Source organism: Stegostoma tigrinum, chromosome 12 (genome assembly GCF_030684315.1).
Source record: "Stegostoma tigrinum isolate sSteTig4 chromosome 12, sSteTig4.hap1, whole genome shotgun sequence".
Taxonomy (NCBI): Eukaryota; Metazoa; Chordata; class Chondrichthyes; order Orectolobiformes; family Stegostomatidae; genus Stegostoma; species Stegostoma tigrinum.
The window spans coordinates 77,039,358-77,057,582 of record NC_081365.1 but is presented as its reverse complement, the minus strand read 5'-3'; the positions used below and the strand labels follow the sequence as shown (position 1 = coordinate 77,057,582).

The 18,225-nt window shown below is 43.0% G+C and overlaps 1 protein-coding gene across 1 annotated transcript in view; it reads right to left on the bottom strand.

The window, feature by feature from the left end:
* The window catches only part of LOC125457098 (uncharacterized), a 43,297-nt gene that overhangs the window by 12,200 nt on the left and 12,872 nt on the right, over positions 1-18,225 (bottom strand). Inside the window, exons 4-7 of the mRNA XM_059650047.1 lie at positions 15,095-15,346; positions 12,222-12,266; positions 11,151-11,222; positions 9,227-9,292 (exon numbers count right to left, since the gene is read on the bottom strand). Of these exons, the coding sequence (XP_059506030.1) occupies positions 9,227-9,292; positions 11,151-11,222; positions 12,222-12,266; positions 15,095-15,346 (435 nt within the window). The remainder of the gene's footprint in view (positions 1-9,226; positions 9,293-11,150; positions 11,223-12,221; positions 12,267-15,094; positions 15,347-18,225) is intronic.

The following is an 18,225-nucleotide window of genomic DNA, read 5'->3' as shown; positions in this document are numbered from 1 at the left end:
GTTGCTGTTCCTGCAACCTTCGGGTGGCATCATTGTGGCAGTGCAGGAGGCCCATGATGGACATGTCATCAAGAGAATGGGAGGGGAGTGGAAATGGTTTGCGACTGGGAGGTGCAGTTGTTTGTTGCGAACTGAGCGGAGGTGTTCTGCAAAGCGGTTCCCAAGCCTCCGCTTGGTTTCCCCAATGTAGAGGAAGCCGCACCGGGTACAGTGGATGCAGTATACCACATTGGCAGATGTGCAGGTGAACCTCTGCTTAATGTGGAATGTCATCTTGGGGCCTGGGATGGGGGTGAGGGAGGAGGTGTGGGGACAAGTGTAGCATTTCCTGCGGTTGCAGGGGAAGGTGCCGGGTGTGGTGGGGTTGGAGGGCAGTGTGGAGCGAACAAGGGAGTCACGGAGAGAGTGGTCTCTCCGGAAAGCAGACAGGGGAGGGGATGGAAAAATGTCTTGGGTGGTGGGGTCGGATTGTAAATGGCGGAAGTGTCGGAGGATAATGCGTTGTATCCGGAGGTTGGTAGGGTGGTGTGTGAGAACGAGGGGGATCCTCTTGGGGCGGTTGTGGCGGGGGCGGGGTGTGAGGGATGTGTCGCGGGAGATGCGGGAGACGCGGTCAAGGGCGTTCTCAATCACCGTGGGGGGAAAGTTGCGGTCCTTAAAGAACTTGGACATCTGGGATGTGCGGGAGTGGAATGTCTTATCGTGGGAGCAGATGCGGCGGAGGCGGAGGAATTGGGAATAGGGGATGGAATTTTTGCAGGAGGGTGGGTGGGAGGAGGTGTATTCTAGGTAGCTGTGGGAGTCGGTGGGCTTGAAATGGACATCAGTTACAAGCTGGTTGCCTGAGATGGAGACTGAGAGGTCCAGGAAGGTGAGGGATGTGCTGGAGATGGCCCAGGTGAACTGAAGGTTGGGGTGGAAGGTGTTGGTGAAGTGGATGAACTGTTCGAGCTCCTCTGGGGAGCAAGAGGCGGCGCCGATACAGTCATCAATGTACCGGAGGAAGAGGTGGGGTTTGGGGCCTGTGTAGGTGCGGAAGATGGACTGTTCCACGTAACCTACAAAGAGGCAGGCATAGCTGGGGCCCATGCGGGTGCCCATGGCCACCCCCTTGGTCTGTAGGAAGTGGGAGGAGTCAAAAGAGAAGTTGTTGAGTGTGAGGACGAGTTCCGCTAGGCGGATGAGAGTGTCGGTGGAGGGGGCCTGGTCGGGCCTGCGGGACAGGAAGAAGCGGAGGGCCTTGAGGCCATCTCCATGCGGAATGCAGGTGTACAGGGACTGGACGTCCATGGTGAATATGAGGTGTTGGGGGCCAGGGAATTGGAAGTCCTGGAGGAGGTGGAGGGCGTGGGTGGTGTCACGGACATAGGTGGGGAGTTCCTGGACCAAAGGGGAGAAAATGGAGTCCAGATAGGTGGAGATGAGTTCGGTGGTGCAGGAGCAGGCTGAGACGATGGGTCGACCGGGGCAGGCAGGTTTGTGGATTTTGGGAAGGAGATAGAAACGGGCCGTGCGGGGTTGGGGAACAATGAGGTTGGAGGCTGTGGGTGGGAGGTCCCCTGAGGTGATGAGGTCATGAATGGTGTTGGAGATGATGGTTTGGTGCTCGGGTGTGGGGTCATGATCGAGGAGGCGGTAGGAGGTGGTGTCGGAGAGTTGGAATGGGTGACTTTCCTTCTAGGGATTTGAAGGAAGCAGCTAAAATTCAAGCAAATTCCCTAACAATAGTTTTCCAAATTAAGACAACTTCTGAAGTTCTCTTAATTTGGAAAACATTGCAATGGTTTGGAAAATTGCACCTGTTATCCCACTACTTAAGTAAGATATGGAATACCAGAGATTAGAGAATATTTAGCTGAATGCTGTTTGGGAAATTAATGTTTTTTATAATGAAGAATAAGATGACTGAACACCACAAGAATTTTCAGTTGATCTGAGGCAGCTAGGATGGATTTCTAAACAGTGGGTAATACCTGACACATGAGTGATTTTATGAACAGGGGATTAAAAGAGGGGACTGGGGCATGTCTGTGCGTGTGGTTTAGGTGGACTTCCAGAAAGCATTTTATGTAGTCTTTTGTAAAAAATTTAAACTGAAGTTGAAAGAGTTGAAAGCAATTTATTTATTATTTACCTAGAATGTAATGTGTCCACATTTACTAAATGCCACAAATGTGGCTGAAATTGTGGCATCAGAATCCGTTAAAATTGGGAAATTTATACAATGTGAAAAACCCAAACCCAAGACGTAAGTATTGAGAAATAAAATCCAACACTTCAGAATAAACATACAGAGGTGGGCTATACAGTAAGGGGCATAAATTCAACCATTAAGTAAAAGACAGTGGCTCAGCAATAGGAATTCAACATCATCTGATTGCTATCATGATAGCAGTACATAGAACATAGAACATTACAGCACAGTACAGGCCCTTCGGCCCTCGATGTTGTACCGACCTGCCATACCGATCTCAAGCCCATCTAACCTACACTATTCCATGTACGTCCATATGTTTGTCCAATGACGACTTAAATGTACCTAAAGTTGGCAAATCTACTACCATTGCAGGCAAAGTGTTCCATTCCCTTACTACTCTCTGAGTAAAGAAACCACCTCTGACATCTGTCCTATATCTTTCACCCCACAATTTAAAGCTATGCCCCCTCGTGCTCGCCGTCACCATCCTAGGAAAAAGGCTATCCCTATCCACCCTATCTAACCCTCTGATTATTTTATATGTTTCAATTAAGTCACCTCTCAACCTTCTTCTCTCTAATGAAAACAGCCTCCAGTCCCTCAGCCTTTGCTCGTAAGACCTTCCCTCCACACCAGGCAACATCCTAGTAAATCTCCTCTGCACCCTTTCCAAAGCTTCCACATCCTTCTTATAACGCGGTGACCGGAACTGTACATAATACTCCAAGTGCGGCCACACCAGAGTTTTGTACAGCTGCAGCATAACCTCTTGGTTCCGGAACTTGATCCCTCTATTACGTGCCAATGCCTAACGCAATCAAGAGATTGATCGCTAAGTACAATAGTATTGCCATCTGGCCTTTGTTCCTATGGTGATTTCCGATTGAGGAAGGGAGTGAATAATTCAAACCTTTGTCCTGCTCATAACTGTTGTCATGATACCTCCAAATAGCAGGAGAGTCTAAAATCGCTGTGAACTGATCATTTTGTCTGGAATTTTTTTCTCCACGGAAAAGGACTGCATAGTTCCGCCAATCATACTTGTCTGGACTGTGTGTGGAATAAACTAAGAAGGATTAGCTATAAGACATCCTGAACAGTATGAATGACATGAAAGTGTTTGATATGTGAGATATTTGAGGGAAATCATTAAAAAGGGGGCAAAATTGAAGGCACTTTATTGCAAATGAGATAAAGGTTAGGATCACTTAGCCAGACTCAGGCCTACATTGAAAATTGGATAGAGCTGCAATTTGGGGGATGGTTTAAGTGTTCCAGCCAAATCATAGTAATCTCACTCTGGGGTGACTTCAATCAAGAACTGTTAGCATACAGTTCTCACCTGAAGAGCCAGCATGGAGGATTCTAAGTTATGAGCCAAATCTGCAGGGTATTGATGCTGGAAGCTGAAAGTAACAACCAATCTAGAGAGGTTTGGGTCTGAATTGAGTTAGGTTGGGACAGAAATGTGGGTTTTGGCCTGCAAAATTTTTGGAAAGATGATTGTCTATTTGGGAGAGTGCCGACTTTAAATTGTGGGGGAATTTAAATTGGACAAATTGATTGAGATGTTGTGCAATGTCATTTTCGATACAAAAACCGCTAAGGTAGTCTGAATGTTAGGAGGTTTTTAAAAAACAAACAGGTTTGTGGTTGAGCCAAATCTTGTGTCTGTGCAGTTTTGTTCTGTATAAAATCCTACAATCCGAAAACCATATATAAGGAGACAATGAGAATGCCAACAAAGTGTAAGCAATTGCCAATGTAGACAGAAGCATAACATTACCAAGAGTTATAAATAATTTAAGTGAATGGGAAAAACGGCCTATATTGAAATCCATTTACCAATTTTTCCCATTAGAATCACAATTTGCCTGTGCACCTATTACTGAAATTATTTTTTAACACTATTTATTACACAATACAATATAAAATAGCTTACCCCTAGTTAGTTCCACAACATATTTCTCCAGAAATGTGGCAGCACGGTGGCTCAGTGGTTAGCACTGCTGCCTCACAGCACCAGGGACCTGGGTTCAACTCCACCCTCGGGCAACTGTCTGTGTGGAGTTTGCACATTGTCCCTGTGTCTGTGTGTGTTTCCTCCAAGTGCTCTGGTTTCCTCCCACAGTCCAAAGATGTGCAGGCTAGGTGGATTGGCCGTGCTAAATTGCCCGTGGTGTTCAGGGATGTGTAGATTAGGTGGGTTATAGCGGTGTGGGTCTGGGTGGTATGCTTTGAGGTTCGGTGAGGACTGGTTGGGCCCAAGGGCCTGTTTCCACACTGTAGGGATTCTATGATCTATGATCTAAAACTGTCATTAAATCATTCCACAAACATATTTTATCGACCACCTTTGCCAATTTGATTAGCCTAGTTTATATTAAGATTGAAGTACCTCACATTTATTACTTTGTCATTGTTATAAGCTCTAATAACTTCTTCTTTTATGTTCTGTCCAAACATACACACTGTTAGGAGCCCATAAACTATACCCATCTGTGCTTTCTACCCTTTGGCATTACTAATCTCTGCACTAATTATATTTCCCAATTCACTGAATTGAGATCCTTTCTCACCACTGTTCTTAAGTCATCTTTTACTGTCAGGGCTACTTCTCCTCTTACTTTTCCATTCTGTCTATTTTTTTCAAAAAGTTGTGATCCTAGAATATTTACTTTCCAATTTTGGTCACTTTGTAACTATATCTCTGCAATTGTGGTTTGACCCAATCACTTATGTTCCATCTATGTCACTATTTATGAAATGTGGGTAATATTGGACAGGTTCCAATTATTGCCAAGGTCTAGTCTTCCTGAGAGACATCTTTTGTCCATGCACAGCAAGCCCTGGACAGCATTTAGGTTTGGGCTGACAAGAAACACTTGTGGAAAAGATTACAACTGATCAGAAAATGAAACAGGCTAACCACATAAATGTGGCTACAATGGTAGGTAAAAGACTTGAAATTTTGCAATGAGCAGCTCAATTCCTGTCTGCCAATGCCTGCTCATCAAAAGGATCAGCCATGATCTTATTGAATTGTGGGACAGGCTTGACGGGCTGAATGACTTTCTTTTGTTCTTAATTTGCATATCTGTACCTGCAAGGCACAAGTTAGGAGTGTGATGGAATACTCTCATCAGCTAAGACAAAGCAACCTGCCAGATTGCCAACCTCAGCCCTAACCTTCAGCCTTCACTCCCTCTACCACCAATGCACAGTGGTAGCAGGATGTACCAGCTACACTGCAGCAAGGCCGCTTTGATAGCACCTTCCAAACCTGCAACTTCTATCACCAAGGAGGACAAATGCAGCAGATACATTGGAACACCACCACCTCTAAGTTCCCATCCAAGTCATTCACCATCCCAACTTGGAAGTATATCGCTGTTCGTTCTGTGTCGCTGGCTCAAAGTCCTGGAACTTGCTCCCTAACAGCCCATGGACTGCAGTGTTTTAAGAAGGTGGCTCACCAGCACCCCCTCAAAAGGCAACTAAGGATGGACAGTAAATGCTGACCAAGCCAGTGATGCCTACATCCCATGAATAAATAAATTTAAAACCAAGAGGGTGAAGATGGCATAAAGGGATATAGACGAGGATTTAGAATGGAGAAACGATTGAGAAGGTTTTGCCCTGTGGGCTGTGGATGGGAAGACGCAAGTAGAGGCAGCCAAATAGATGGTCCCAATCTTTGCAATAAGGCAATCACAATAAGGCGATAAGTGCTCAAGCTTATTGGGAGTGAAAATGGATGAGACCATTGGACAGTGTTCTAAGATAATGGTTTGTGGTGGTGAAGAGAAGCCAGTAGTTGTCTTGGCATTCCAGGATGACTCTTGAGCGGACAGAAATTTTGGCAGATTTGCACAGGGCCCACTAATGTTTGTGATCCAGTCAGATGTGGCTGTAATTGTCAAGGGCAGGAGGATACCATTACTGACTGAGCCACACCCTGTAATGTAGGTTCATGGTCAGGTGTATTGCGGGATTGCTGCAGTCCATCTTCTTGAGGAGTGTGTGAAATCAGACAGATAGGAATCATGTCAGATTCAGTGTTATGGATGCAGATCTGAAGCTGAATAATTGGAAGAGGCATGTTAGCTTGGCTCAATGAGAACGCTGTCACCTCCATTAGAAGTTATGGATTCACTCCAGGATCAATGTTACAATACAGAATCAGCCCAGTAAGCAGGTGATTCTCAAAAGTATTCTGTCATGGATCACCTAAAAGGATAGACAGCAGATGCTGAAAAAACGTTTCCCTTGGTTTTGAAGTCTAGAATCAAGAGGCACCATCTCACTTTCAGAATAAAAGGGCAGCCATTAAGGACTGAGATGAGGAGGAATATAAATTAGGAGAAGTATGTCATTATACATTTCAAGACTGCTTCACCTTTCAATTTGATCACAGTCGATCTGTTTGACAGGCCAGGCATTGAAGAAACAAGAGGTGCACTTATTCATTGCAGAATTTCAACTTTTGACCTATTCTTTGTAACCACAATATTCATAAGGCTGGTTTAGTTCAGTTTCTGGTCAACAGTAATCTTAGGATATTGATCCTGGGGTATTGAGCGATGAAATGCCACCTAATGTCAAGGTAAAATGGTTAGATTCTTCACTTGGAGGTTGGTGAATCTTTGGAATTATTTATGGCAGAGAACTGTGGAAACTCAGTTATTAAGTTCAAGACAAGGATCAACAGATTTCCATTTGCTCATGACATTTAAAGGATATGGGGACAGTGCAGAAATATGAATTCAGGTGGATAGAGTCACAGAGTTGTACAGCATGGAAACAGAACCTTCAATCCAGCCAGTCCATGCCGACCATATCCCCGAACTAAGTTAGTCACACCTGCCTGCATTTGACACATGTCCCTCCAAACATTTCTTATTCATATACTTATCTGAACATCTTTTAAACTTTGTCTTTTAAACTCACATTCACCACTTCCTCTGGAAGTTCATTCCACACATGAACCACTCTGTATATTAAAAAAATTGCACCTTCTGTCTTTTTAAATCTTTCTCCACTTATGTTAAAACATGCCCTTTAATTGTGAAATCCCCCAACGTAGGGAAAAGGCACCTGTCAGTCACCTTATCTATACCCCTCATGATTTTATAAACCTCTATAAGGTCACCCCTCAACCTCTTACGCTCCAGCGAAACAAGTCCCAGCCTATCCAGCCTCTCCACATAACTCAAACCCTGCATTCCCAGCAACATCCTGCTAAGTTTCTTCTGAAACTTCTCTAGCATGATGATAATGACAATAATAATAATTATCATCATCATCATTGTTATTATTATTATTATCAGCCATGAGCTAGAATGATGGAGTAGACTTGAGGGGCTGAATAGCTTACCCTTGCCCCATGTTCCTCCTGTCCCATTTCACTTGATACCAGATAAAGTCTAAACAGAATTAATGGGAAGATGGGATGCCGCTCTTCGTAAGGCCAAGCTGGGAAGCTTCAGTTGTATTCTGGATTCAGCTGGTTTCTGTTCTGGTTTTGGTTGTATATGAGCATTTGAATTAGGAGCAGGTACAGGACGTGCTAGTGTGCTATGACATTTGATAAGGTCATGGCTGATCTGACTGTGGCCTAAACTCTGCTTTCCTGTTTATCCTCATAACTGATTCCCCTTGGTGACCAAGATCTTACCTAACTTTGTCTCAAAAATATTCGATAATCCATACTCTGTTGCTCTCTGGGAAGGAGAATTCCTTTAGAATTCTTAATTTCATTTCCATTTTAAATACAAGACTCTTTAAACTCTATCCTGTGGTTCTAGTCTGTCTCATAAGGAGAAATATCCTTTCTGCATTTCCCCCTGTCAAGACCTCTTTGAATCCTATATTTTGCCATAAGATCAGCTCTGTCTTTTAAATTCTAGTTAATACAGGGCCAATCTGTCCTCACAACATATTGCTTTCATTCCAGGAATCAGTTGAATGAACTGTCTTGTCAAAATTGGAAGAACGTTATCTAAGAGTACAATGAGATCTTTATCAGATGCAGCAATGGGCCGAGAAGTGGAATATGGAGTTTAATTTAAATAAATAGGAGATATTGCATTTTTGTAAGGCAAATGATGGTAGGACTTATGCAGTTAATGGTAGAGCCCTGGGGAATGTTGTTGAACAGAAGGATTGTGAGGTGAAGTTTTATAGTTCCTTGAAAGTGGTATTGCAGGTAGACAGGGTGGTGAAGAAGCAATTTGGCACACTTGCCTTGGTTGGTCAGTAGGTGCTTGGAACTGTGCCAGTGAGCACAAGATACCTGGAAAGTGTTTGGAGCCAAAAGTCCATCAAGCCTTTTTAAATGAATATAAGCTACAGCAATTTGACCCACCTTATGGACCATGTGAAATGATTCCACAGGTCACATGGTCCCTGCACCACACTTTGAGAATCACTCCACATGTCTTAGTTATACAATTTCAGCCTTTATCTTCCATCCAATTAAATAGGATGACTCCATGTTGTTCTCCGGACACCACATCACAAGGTGTCTGCGAATTACTGAAGCAAAGTAACATATTTTCTAAATCCCATGCAAATGACTGATTCTTGTAATTCTTCACTCCCCCAGGAATGCAAGCATGTTCCTAGCACCCTCTTCTGTGTCTGTGAAGTGCACCCGCCAGGACAATGGTGACCATGAGAGGCACATCTAAGTAAACCAAGTCATCGATCTCTGTGAGCAAGGGCCCTAGATTGCTCAGTTTATATGGAATCCTCCTGAGCTGAGAGCCACCGTAGTGTGACGTTTTCAAGAGGGAGAACTGCATCGTTCTCGAGCCTTTCAACCCACTTCTGTTAGTAGACTCCATGCTACCTTCCCTAGTGGAATTGTTGTTGCATGGACACACCCCCCACCTCAAATGGCACTGGTGGAGTTCACATCAATAACAAGTGGATTGGAGCAGCTGCTCGGTTCCACACCTAAACCCCCTTCGCCCAGCTATATCTACCGCAGTTTATGAGAACACATACATTCTACCACATGCAAACCTTTCTCTACTTGTTGCAGCTGAATTTCTTCATCATATCCACACTTCAGCTTCAAATCTTGCAACACTGGAAAACAATAAATGGAAAATAAATTCTCGAGAGATGCAGGTTGGCTATGTCTTTGGTCATTGCTTGTATCACTCAGGAGCTCTGACACAAATTTACACGTTATGAAGGAAAGTTAGACTTTGCCAGTTACAGTTCCTGAATGTGAGTCATGGGTAACACTGCAAAGCACCAATGTAATAACTCATGTAGGGAAATCACTTTAAGCTGGAGACCGAGAGGGAAGATTCAGGAACATACCCACAAAGTAAATTTAACAGTGGCTTTTTATCCAAACTTCTCTCGCTGCTCAAATGGAACATGGAATACAAAGCACATGTATTCATCATGCACCTTGTAATCTTCCAAAGAGAAGGTAAATCTGGTGTGAAGCTCCTAAGTGCAGGTGATAGTATTTTGGAGAAAACAGGGCAAACACTTTACATACTAACAGTGAACAAATCAATGAGGAATCAACCTGTGTTGGGCAGAGTTGATAGAGGAACAAATGATCCCCAGGAATAGTTTTCCTTAAAAGAGCCCTGGGATTTTACACATTGCTTTGCACGAGTGGACAGAACCTGCCTGCTACTGTAGTTCTTTCAATGCTGAATATTTCCTCTGTCCCTATCACCAGTGGAGCCTTCATTAGTCTCTCTGGAATTCCCATGCTAAACCCTTCTCCTGTGTAATATCCCACTTCCAAAGCTGTCTGAAAACCTATGATTAAGTTGTCATCTCCAATTGATCACGTACTGTTTGGGTTTGATATCAAACTGCAGAATGTTTCTGTGCTAGCTGAAAAGGCATCACAGAAATGGCTGTTGCTGGTGAATCTCAAAGTGTGTTCTCTGTACAGCAAACAGGAATGTGATGTGAATTCACATGCAATGCTTCAAACTCTTAAATCGCATCTCAACCTTGCAACATTTCCAGCTGTTGGCCCTCTCTCAGTCTGCTGCTCAAACCCTCCTCTACGCCCTTGTCACGGCATCCATTTACCAACAACATACTTATAAGGATCAATCCTACTGGAAAACACACCTTCCACACAACTCCAATGCCAACATCATGTTTCATTCTTCCATGAATCCCTCTGTCAGCTACGGCAGTCAGAATGTCACACGTTCAAGTTACATACAAGGAGTTGGGCCCATAATCAAGTCTGACATTCCAGTGTAACACTAAGGCAGCACACATTGGTGCAAATGCCATTTATCAATCAAGGTGTTAGACCAAGGCCCTGTTTACTCTCTCAGGCACTGTTTTGAAGAAAAGCAGGGGAGTTCTCCGTGGATTGTAGCCAATATTAACTCTGAACAACTCCTTACAATAGATTAGCCAGTCATAATCATATTTCTGTTTGTGGAAGCTTGCTGTGCTCAAATTAGCGATTGCATTTCTCACACTGCTTCAGTGATTACATTTCAGAAAATACTTAACTGACTGCAAATCACTCTGGGACATCCTGAGATATGAAAGCCGCTGTAGAAATATCCTCCACTGCCGTCCCAGCCACAAATAAACTAAATCCAAACTCCATGTTTTCATTTATAGCTCCCACATCGCCCAGACTGACAGACCTAGCTGGCTTCTATTAATCTGACTCCGGCACATCTTTCACAGACAACCATGCTCCCAAACGCCACATCTTTAACCCTGTTCTACCCACTGGTGGCAGTGTGTCCATCTCTGTTCTGTCCAGACTCTAGCCATCCATTCTCCAATGCATTAAACGTTTCTTCACAGTCCCCTACCTCAGAGACCCCTCAGTCACCCCTCCTAATTCTTCCCTTCTGACGTGATGCACTGGAAAGTTTGGGGGAGAAGTGTGCTCACAACAGATTACTGCAACCCATTCCAGAGAGCCTCCACTCACAAGATGATACTGGCTCTGATTCCTCTTCTGGAGCAGGAGTAGGAGACGATAACAAAGGGAGTTGCTCCGTATCTGCAAAGGAAAGAGTGAAAACTGCTCGTGACTCAAACATGCAACAAGAGGATTATAGGTCTTCACCAAACGCCTACACTCTTTCAAAGAAGGCTTCATTCACAGGGAATGTTTCCTTAAGGAATTCTATACATGAGCAGGTCAACTGATGTGGAATTACAAGATGATCTTTGATGAGCGTTCTATGTTTTGGATCCCTTCGGCTACCTCCTTCATAGTTCCAGTTTGTCAGTTACTTTGTTCATCATTTTCTAAAGAGGCAGAGGATTCCCTGGCTGTCAGGGCATTTGTACCTCTACTGAATTTAGCTGACTGAGGCTAACTGAAGAGGGGCAGATAAAAACACAGTTTGCAAGTTAGGTCATTCCCTTTTGTTGGTCTAAAATATTGTTTGACATGACAAGATCACACCTAAGTACTGGAAAATACGATTGGAAGCGTTGGGTGGTTGTTTCTGACCAGTGGGCTGAAGGGCTTATTTCTGTTTTTCTCTATGACTCTAAGAACACATAATATCAGTGAAAATTATATAACATTAGAGACAGAGTTGGCTCTCCCTGTGACTAACCCCAATATCTCACTGTGGGGCAAACTGATTTAATGGAATTATAAATCTTGACACCGTAACTGATCACATGACACTGATATTGTTAAGAGAAAATTTCCCCATCTAGAATGAACATGTGATGAGTGAGTTCTTAGACACTAGAAAGTTATATTTGATAAGGGAACAGCACATAAGGAGTTGTAGCATCTTACTTGTGATAAGGAGCAAGGAGACTGAGAACCTTCCAGATTGATATTTCAATGTGCAGGTAGCACTACTGGCTTAAAACATGACATAAGGCACAAATAATGGTGCAGTAAGCATCACCGTAGCATGCAGTTCACTGCCAACACTTTATTGTGGGCCAGTGTTCTGATTCACTCTCATAGGGAGCATAACTCTCTCAAAATTCTGCTGTTGTCATGGGTTTTGTGTAGAACTAACTCCCTTACCTTGCTGTAGCTGGATAGGAAACGTTGGTTCCCTCTCACAAGGAGCTGCAGTAAAGACAGAGAGAGAAAAAAAATAATAAACTTTCATGATTGGGTCCAAAGCCTCTCTGCGTCAACATGATGTGTGCCTAATGACATCACCTACCTCTGGGACAGGCTTACTTTCAATAACATCACCCACATCAGGGACCATGAGACGTTTCAGAGACAACAATCACTTCAGGGATGAGCTGAATGATCCAAGGTAACAGCCACCACAGGGATACAGTGAATATTCCACCACATCAACCCCTTTTGGGACAGGCTAAATGCTCAGAGACATCAACCACTTCAGGGATAGACCAAATGTTCAATTGACAATTTGCATTTATAGAACTCTTTAATACAATAAACCATTCCAGGGTTACATGAGGACTATGAAGAAAATGTGGCCCATTAGGATAGGTGGCCAAAAGGGATATGCCCTTCAGACATGGACACTCAGTAGGCTTTAAAGAGAATCTTAAAGAAGGAAAGAGAAATACTGAGGCGGAGAGATTTATTAAAGGAATTCCAGAGCTTGTGTTTGTGGCAGCTGAAGGCATGGTTGCCAATGGTGGAGCAACTAAAAATGGAAATACTGAAGAGGCCAGAATTAGAAAAGGGCCAATACCTTGGGACTCGTAAGGCTGGATGATGTTACAGAAATAGGGAGGAGCTAGTCCATGTAAGGGTTTGAAAAGCGAGCAAGAATTCTAAAATTGTGACATTTCTTAGCCAACGAAGTGTAGTGAGCACAGGTAAATGCTGAGAGTAGGGATCTGGATAGTAGCGTTTTGGATGACCTCAAGTTTGCAGAGAATAGAATGTGAGAGACTGATCAGGTGTATACAGGAATAGTTAAGTCTTGAGGTAACAAAGACATGGCTGAGGGTTTCAGCAGCAGATGAGGTAAGGACAAATGTTGTTAAGAAGGAAATATTGATGGGTGGCATAGTGGCTAGCATTGTTGCCTCACAGCGCCAGGGATCCGAGTTCGATTCCACCCTTGGGCTGTGTGGAGTTTGCATATTCTCCTCGTGTGTGTGGGATTCCTCCGGGTGCTCTGGTTTCCTCCCAGAGTCCAGGGATGTGCAGGCTAGGTGGATTGGCCATGGGAAATGTAGGATTACAGGGATACGAGTGGGATTTTCTTCAGAGGGTTCGTGTGGGCTTGATGGGCCAAATGGCTGGTTTCCAGACTGTAGGAATTCTATGAAATAAGTGATTGGAAGCTCACATCAGATCGAATATAACACCAATATTGCAGAGCCTGGTTCAGCCTCAGGTAGTTGCCAGGGAAAGAAATAATGTTGGCGGCTAGAGAATAGTGGCTGGCAAATTGCTTCAGTTTTTCCAACCTTTAGTGGGAAGGAATTTCTGCTAAATCACTACTGGCTGTTGGACAAGTAGCCCGACAGTTTAGAGATGGTGGAGGGTTAGCAGTGACAAAAAGCTGGGTGTTGTCAGCTTTCAAGTTAAAAACTGATATTGTGTTTTCTAATTATGCAGCTGAGGTCTGGTCAGTGCAGAAGAAATGGAGGGCATCGAGAATAGATCCTTGGATGATACCGGGAAGAATCGTTCAGGTGTGTGAAAAGAAGCCATTGATGGTGATTCTTTGCCTGTGACTAGACAGATCAGAATGGAACTTGGCGATGCATTCCCACTGGATGGTGATCAGACTGGAAGACGACATAGGCAGGTTGGTAGATCGGGCAGACACAAGTCTGATGAAATTTAATACCAAATAGTGCAAAGTGATACATTTTGGTAGGAAGAACAAGCTGAGGTAATTTAAACTAAAGGGGACAAATCTAAAGGGGGTGAAGGAGCACAGACACTTGGTAGTCTGCATGTACAAATTGTTATAGATGTCAGGACAGATTATAAAAGCAGTTAAAAAGCCATTAAGAAATATTGGGCTTTATGAATGGAGACAGAGAGTACAAAAGTAAGGAAATTATGATGAATCTTTAGAAAACAGCAGTTCAACTTCAACTGCAGAATTACATTCAATTCTGAGAACTGCACTGTTTAGGAATGGTTTTGAGTCATTAGAGAATAGTTTCAGATAAGACAAACTTCAGTGGTGGGCGTGGATTTAAGAATCTGAGATGGTTCTCCTTGGGGAAGAGAAGATTGAGAGGCTATCAAAATATTCAAAATTATGAAGGCTTCAGAAGAGTAGACAGAAGGAAACTACCCATTGCCAGGAGGGTCCAGAATCAGAGGACATAGATTTAAAGTGTTTGGCAAAAGACCTAAACAAGACATGAGGAAATATGTAGTGAGTGGTTAGAATCTGAAATGCACTTCCTGAAAGAGTAGTGGAGGCAGTGCATTCAATAGGGAATTAATGAAGTAGTTAAAGGGAAAAATTTGCAGGACTGAAGGGAAAAGGTTGCGGGAGTAGAATTAGCTGAGTTGCTATTGCAAAGAGATGACATGGAATGGACTGGCCAAACAGCTTTCAGTGCTGTAACCTATGATTCATTGCCAATGTAGACTGGAACAGAATTCTGTCCAGTGACATAACCCATCTCAGGAATAGGCCGATCAATCAGTAACCCAATCCTGCTAAGCCATGATATCACAGTGACAGTGATATAGCCTACAGCGATTTCCTTGGTTCATGAACCTGCTGCCAGTGCTCAAAAGCCAAAGAACTGGCAGCTAATCCTTTAACAGCAGCAGTTTATTTTTATATTAGTTTAGATCATTTGCAAAAACTTTAAAACACTTCATGATGCATATCGTCAACTGTGCTGACTGTTTCATGCAGCGTCTTATCTAGTGATTGTATCTTCTGTCTGTGACTCTACATTAAGTCAAATAACGAAGTGTAATCTGACCATTGATATCTTCTGCCAGGATTGTGTCTTCCTCATGTAGAGCTTCATAGAGTTTCCGACAGGAACGCTCTCCTTTCTGTAGGCAGATATTAATCAATCGCTGGGCTTGACAGTAAGCTGTTGTTTGCCCCTGCACAATGTCAAGTTCATACTGCGAAATCATTTCATCGGAGAATAACCTCATTGCTATGGGAATAACCAGGTGTCCAAGCCGCTGACACATAACATTTGCTTGTTTTTGTAGTTTCTGTTCTACAGGGATACAAATTTATCCAGGTTACAGTCTTAATCACACTAATTTTATTCAGTCTACAAGTAGTTGTCTACAAAGCAAACAAAAAAGCAGGAGCACATATCATTTAAGCCACCTATCATCACAACTTCACTGCCAGGGTCCATTCAAGACATAATTAATATTACCATTGATATTACCATTGATATAATACTCCCACACATGGGCAATTTGACATGAGATATGTGTCATCAGTTGGCTCTATTCACTGGCATCCTATGGCAGTCAGAAATGTCAGAACACTTTGACCATATCATTTGCTTGCCAGAATGTACATAAATCCACAGGAGGGAGGAAAGGCACCTCTTCCTTTGGGCCATGCTCACTTTGGAAGCTTTGTATTAGTACCAATAGCCCTTACTATTGGAGACAGTAAGATGGCCGACCCCAACCTGTCTATCTTCCAACTCACCTATCTGCTCCATCCTTCCCACTGACCAACCACAATAACCCCCTACTTGCATCACCAACTTCAAAAATCTCTCCATCCCAACCTGTCCATCTTCCTACTCATCTATCCCCAGCACCCTTCCCACTGACCAACCGTGATAACCCCCTCACTGCATCCACCGATCTCCATCTCACCTACCCTGTCCCCAGCCCCACTCACCTCCCTCTATTTATTTCTGGCCTCCCCTCCCCATCCCCAGTCCTGACGAAGGGTTTTGGCATGGTCCAGCAACACCTTGCTTTTGAAATTCTTGGTTTTTTCTCCCCCAGTTCCCATCATGGCTTTGCCTGTTCTTTCTTCTATGACCTTTCTCTGACTTCCTCCTCGCAAAGATTTCTGCACTTTTCCGATCCACTTTCAACTCCCAGATTTTCTTTCCTCCAGTGTTGGCAGTCATGCCTTCAGCTGCCTGGGTCAGAAGCTCTGGAATTCCCTCCCTACACTTCTCTGCTTCTCTCAACTTCTTTAAGATAATCCTTAAAACTTATCATTTTAACTGAGATATTGAACACTTGTCCTAATATCTCCTTACGTGAAGCAGTGTCAAACTTTATCTGCATGGTCTGTGATGCATCTTGGTTTATTTTATAATCTTACCATGGGATCTTACAGCGTAGATAACTATTCAAGCTGTTGTGCAGTTCCAACCCTTCAAAAGAGCTGTTGAATTTAAAATTACTCATGAGTTTGATTGCACAATCTATGCAGAAAGGCAGCCTCTTCACTGTGCATGCATAGACATGCAAGAGGATTTCACAAGGCTACATATATGAACAAACTGTCTGCAAAAACAAAATAAAACATTTGTTGATTCTAGCATCCTGTCACTCATTCCAGATCCTATTCACCTTATGCATGAAAAAAATTCTCATTTCTTATTGCTTTTTTTCCCCACTCGTTTATTTACAGTTCAATTTATGACATCTGGTTATCATTCCAAAGGCAACAGACTTTTCCCTATTGCCTTCAAAATGTGGAACACCTCTATAAATTGATCCTTAACTTTCTCTGCTTCAAGGACAACTTAAGATAATAAGATGTGGGAAAACAAGTAGGCCATTCAACTCATCTAATTTAATGAGCTAGACCATGGCTGACCTGATAATCCTCACCTCCACTTTTCTGCCTTTTGCCTACAACCCTTGATTTCCTAACTAATTAAAAATCTCTCTCAGTCCTGAATATTCTAAATGATCCAGACTCTGGTAAAGAATTCCACAGACTCACACTGTCTGGGGAAAAAAAACACATCCTCTTCAACTCTGTCCTAACTGGGTGACACCCTAATCTGAGATTATGCCCTCTGGTCCTAGACTCACTTACAAGAGGCAACAACTTCACCAAATCTATTCTGTCAAGCTCTCTAAGAATTTTATATATTTCAGTAAGTTAACCTCTTATTCTTCTAAACTCTATTGCATACACACTCAACTTACTCAACCTCTCCTCATGAGAAAACTATGGGACCAAAACAGTTCACAGTATTCTAGGTGTGATCTGACTGGTGCCTTGTATAGATTTAGCAAGACTTCCTTACTTTTAACCCTATTCCCTGTGTGCTGCAATCTTTCTCCATTTAAAATAATTTTCAGCTCCTCTATTTGACCTGCCAAAGTGCAAAGCCTCATATTCCATCTGCAAATTTGTTGCCCACTTACTTAATCGGCCTATATCCTTCCACACACTCTGAGTCATCCTCAACTCAGCCTTCCCACCCATTACAAACTTGGTGATAGTACATTCACTTCCCTCATCCAAGTCATTAATATAGAACATAGAACATAGAACATTACAGCACAGTACAGGCCCTTCGGCCCTCGAGGTTGCGCTCATCTGTGAAACCAAACTGAAGCCCATCTAACCTACACTATTCCATTATTATCCATATGTTTATCCAGTGATCATTTAAATACTATCATGTATAATAATGGCCCCAATACTGATTCCCACGGCACTCCAATAGTTACGTGATGCCATCCTGAAAAATGTGTCCCTATCCAAACTCTCTGAATTCTATTATTTATTCAGTTCACTATATATGCTTATGTATTACTTCAACATCGTGGGCTATTCTCTTATTAAGGAACCTTTCTGAACACCTTGCAAAAATAAAAAATATATTACATTCACTGGTTTTCATTTATCTATCCTGCATATTAGCTTCTCAAAGAGTTCTAATAAATTTGTCAGGCATGTTTTCTCCTTCATGACTCTGCTTGATTGAAACATTAACTCTGTTTTCTCCTTCACAGATGCTGCCAGACCTGCTGAGCTTTTCCAGCAACTTTGTTTTTGTTCCTGATTTACAGCATCTGCAGTTCTTTTGGTTTCTTTCTAATCATAGGTTGGGAATATGGTGTCAACCAGCACTAGCGCAGAGATCAAAAG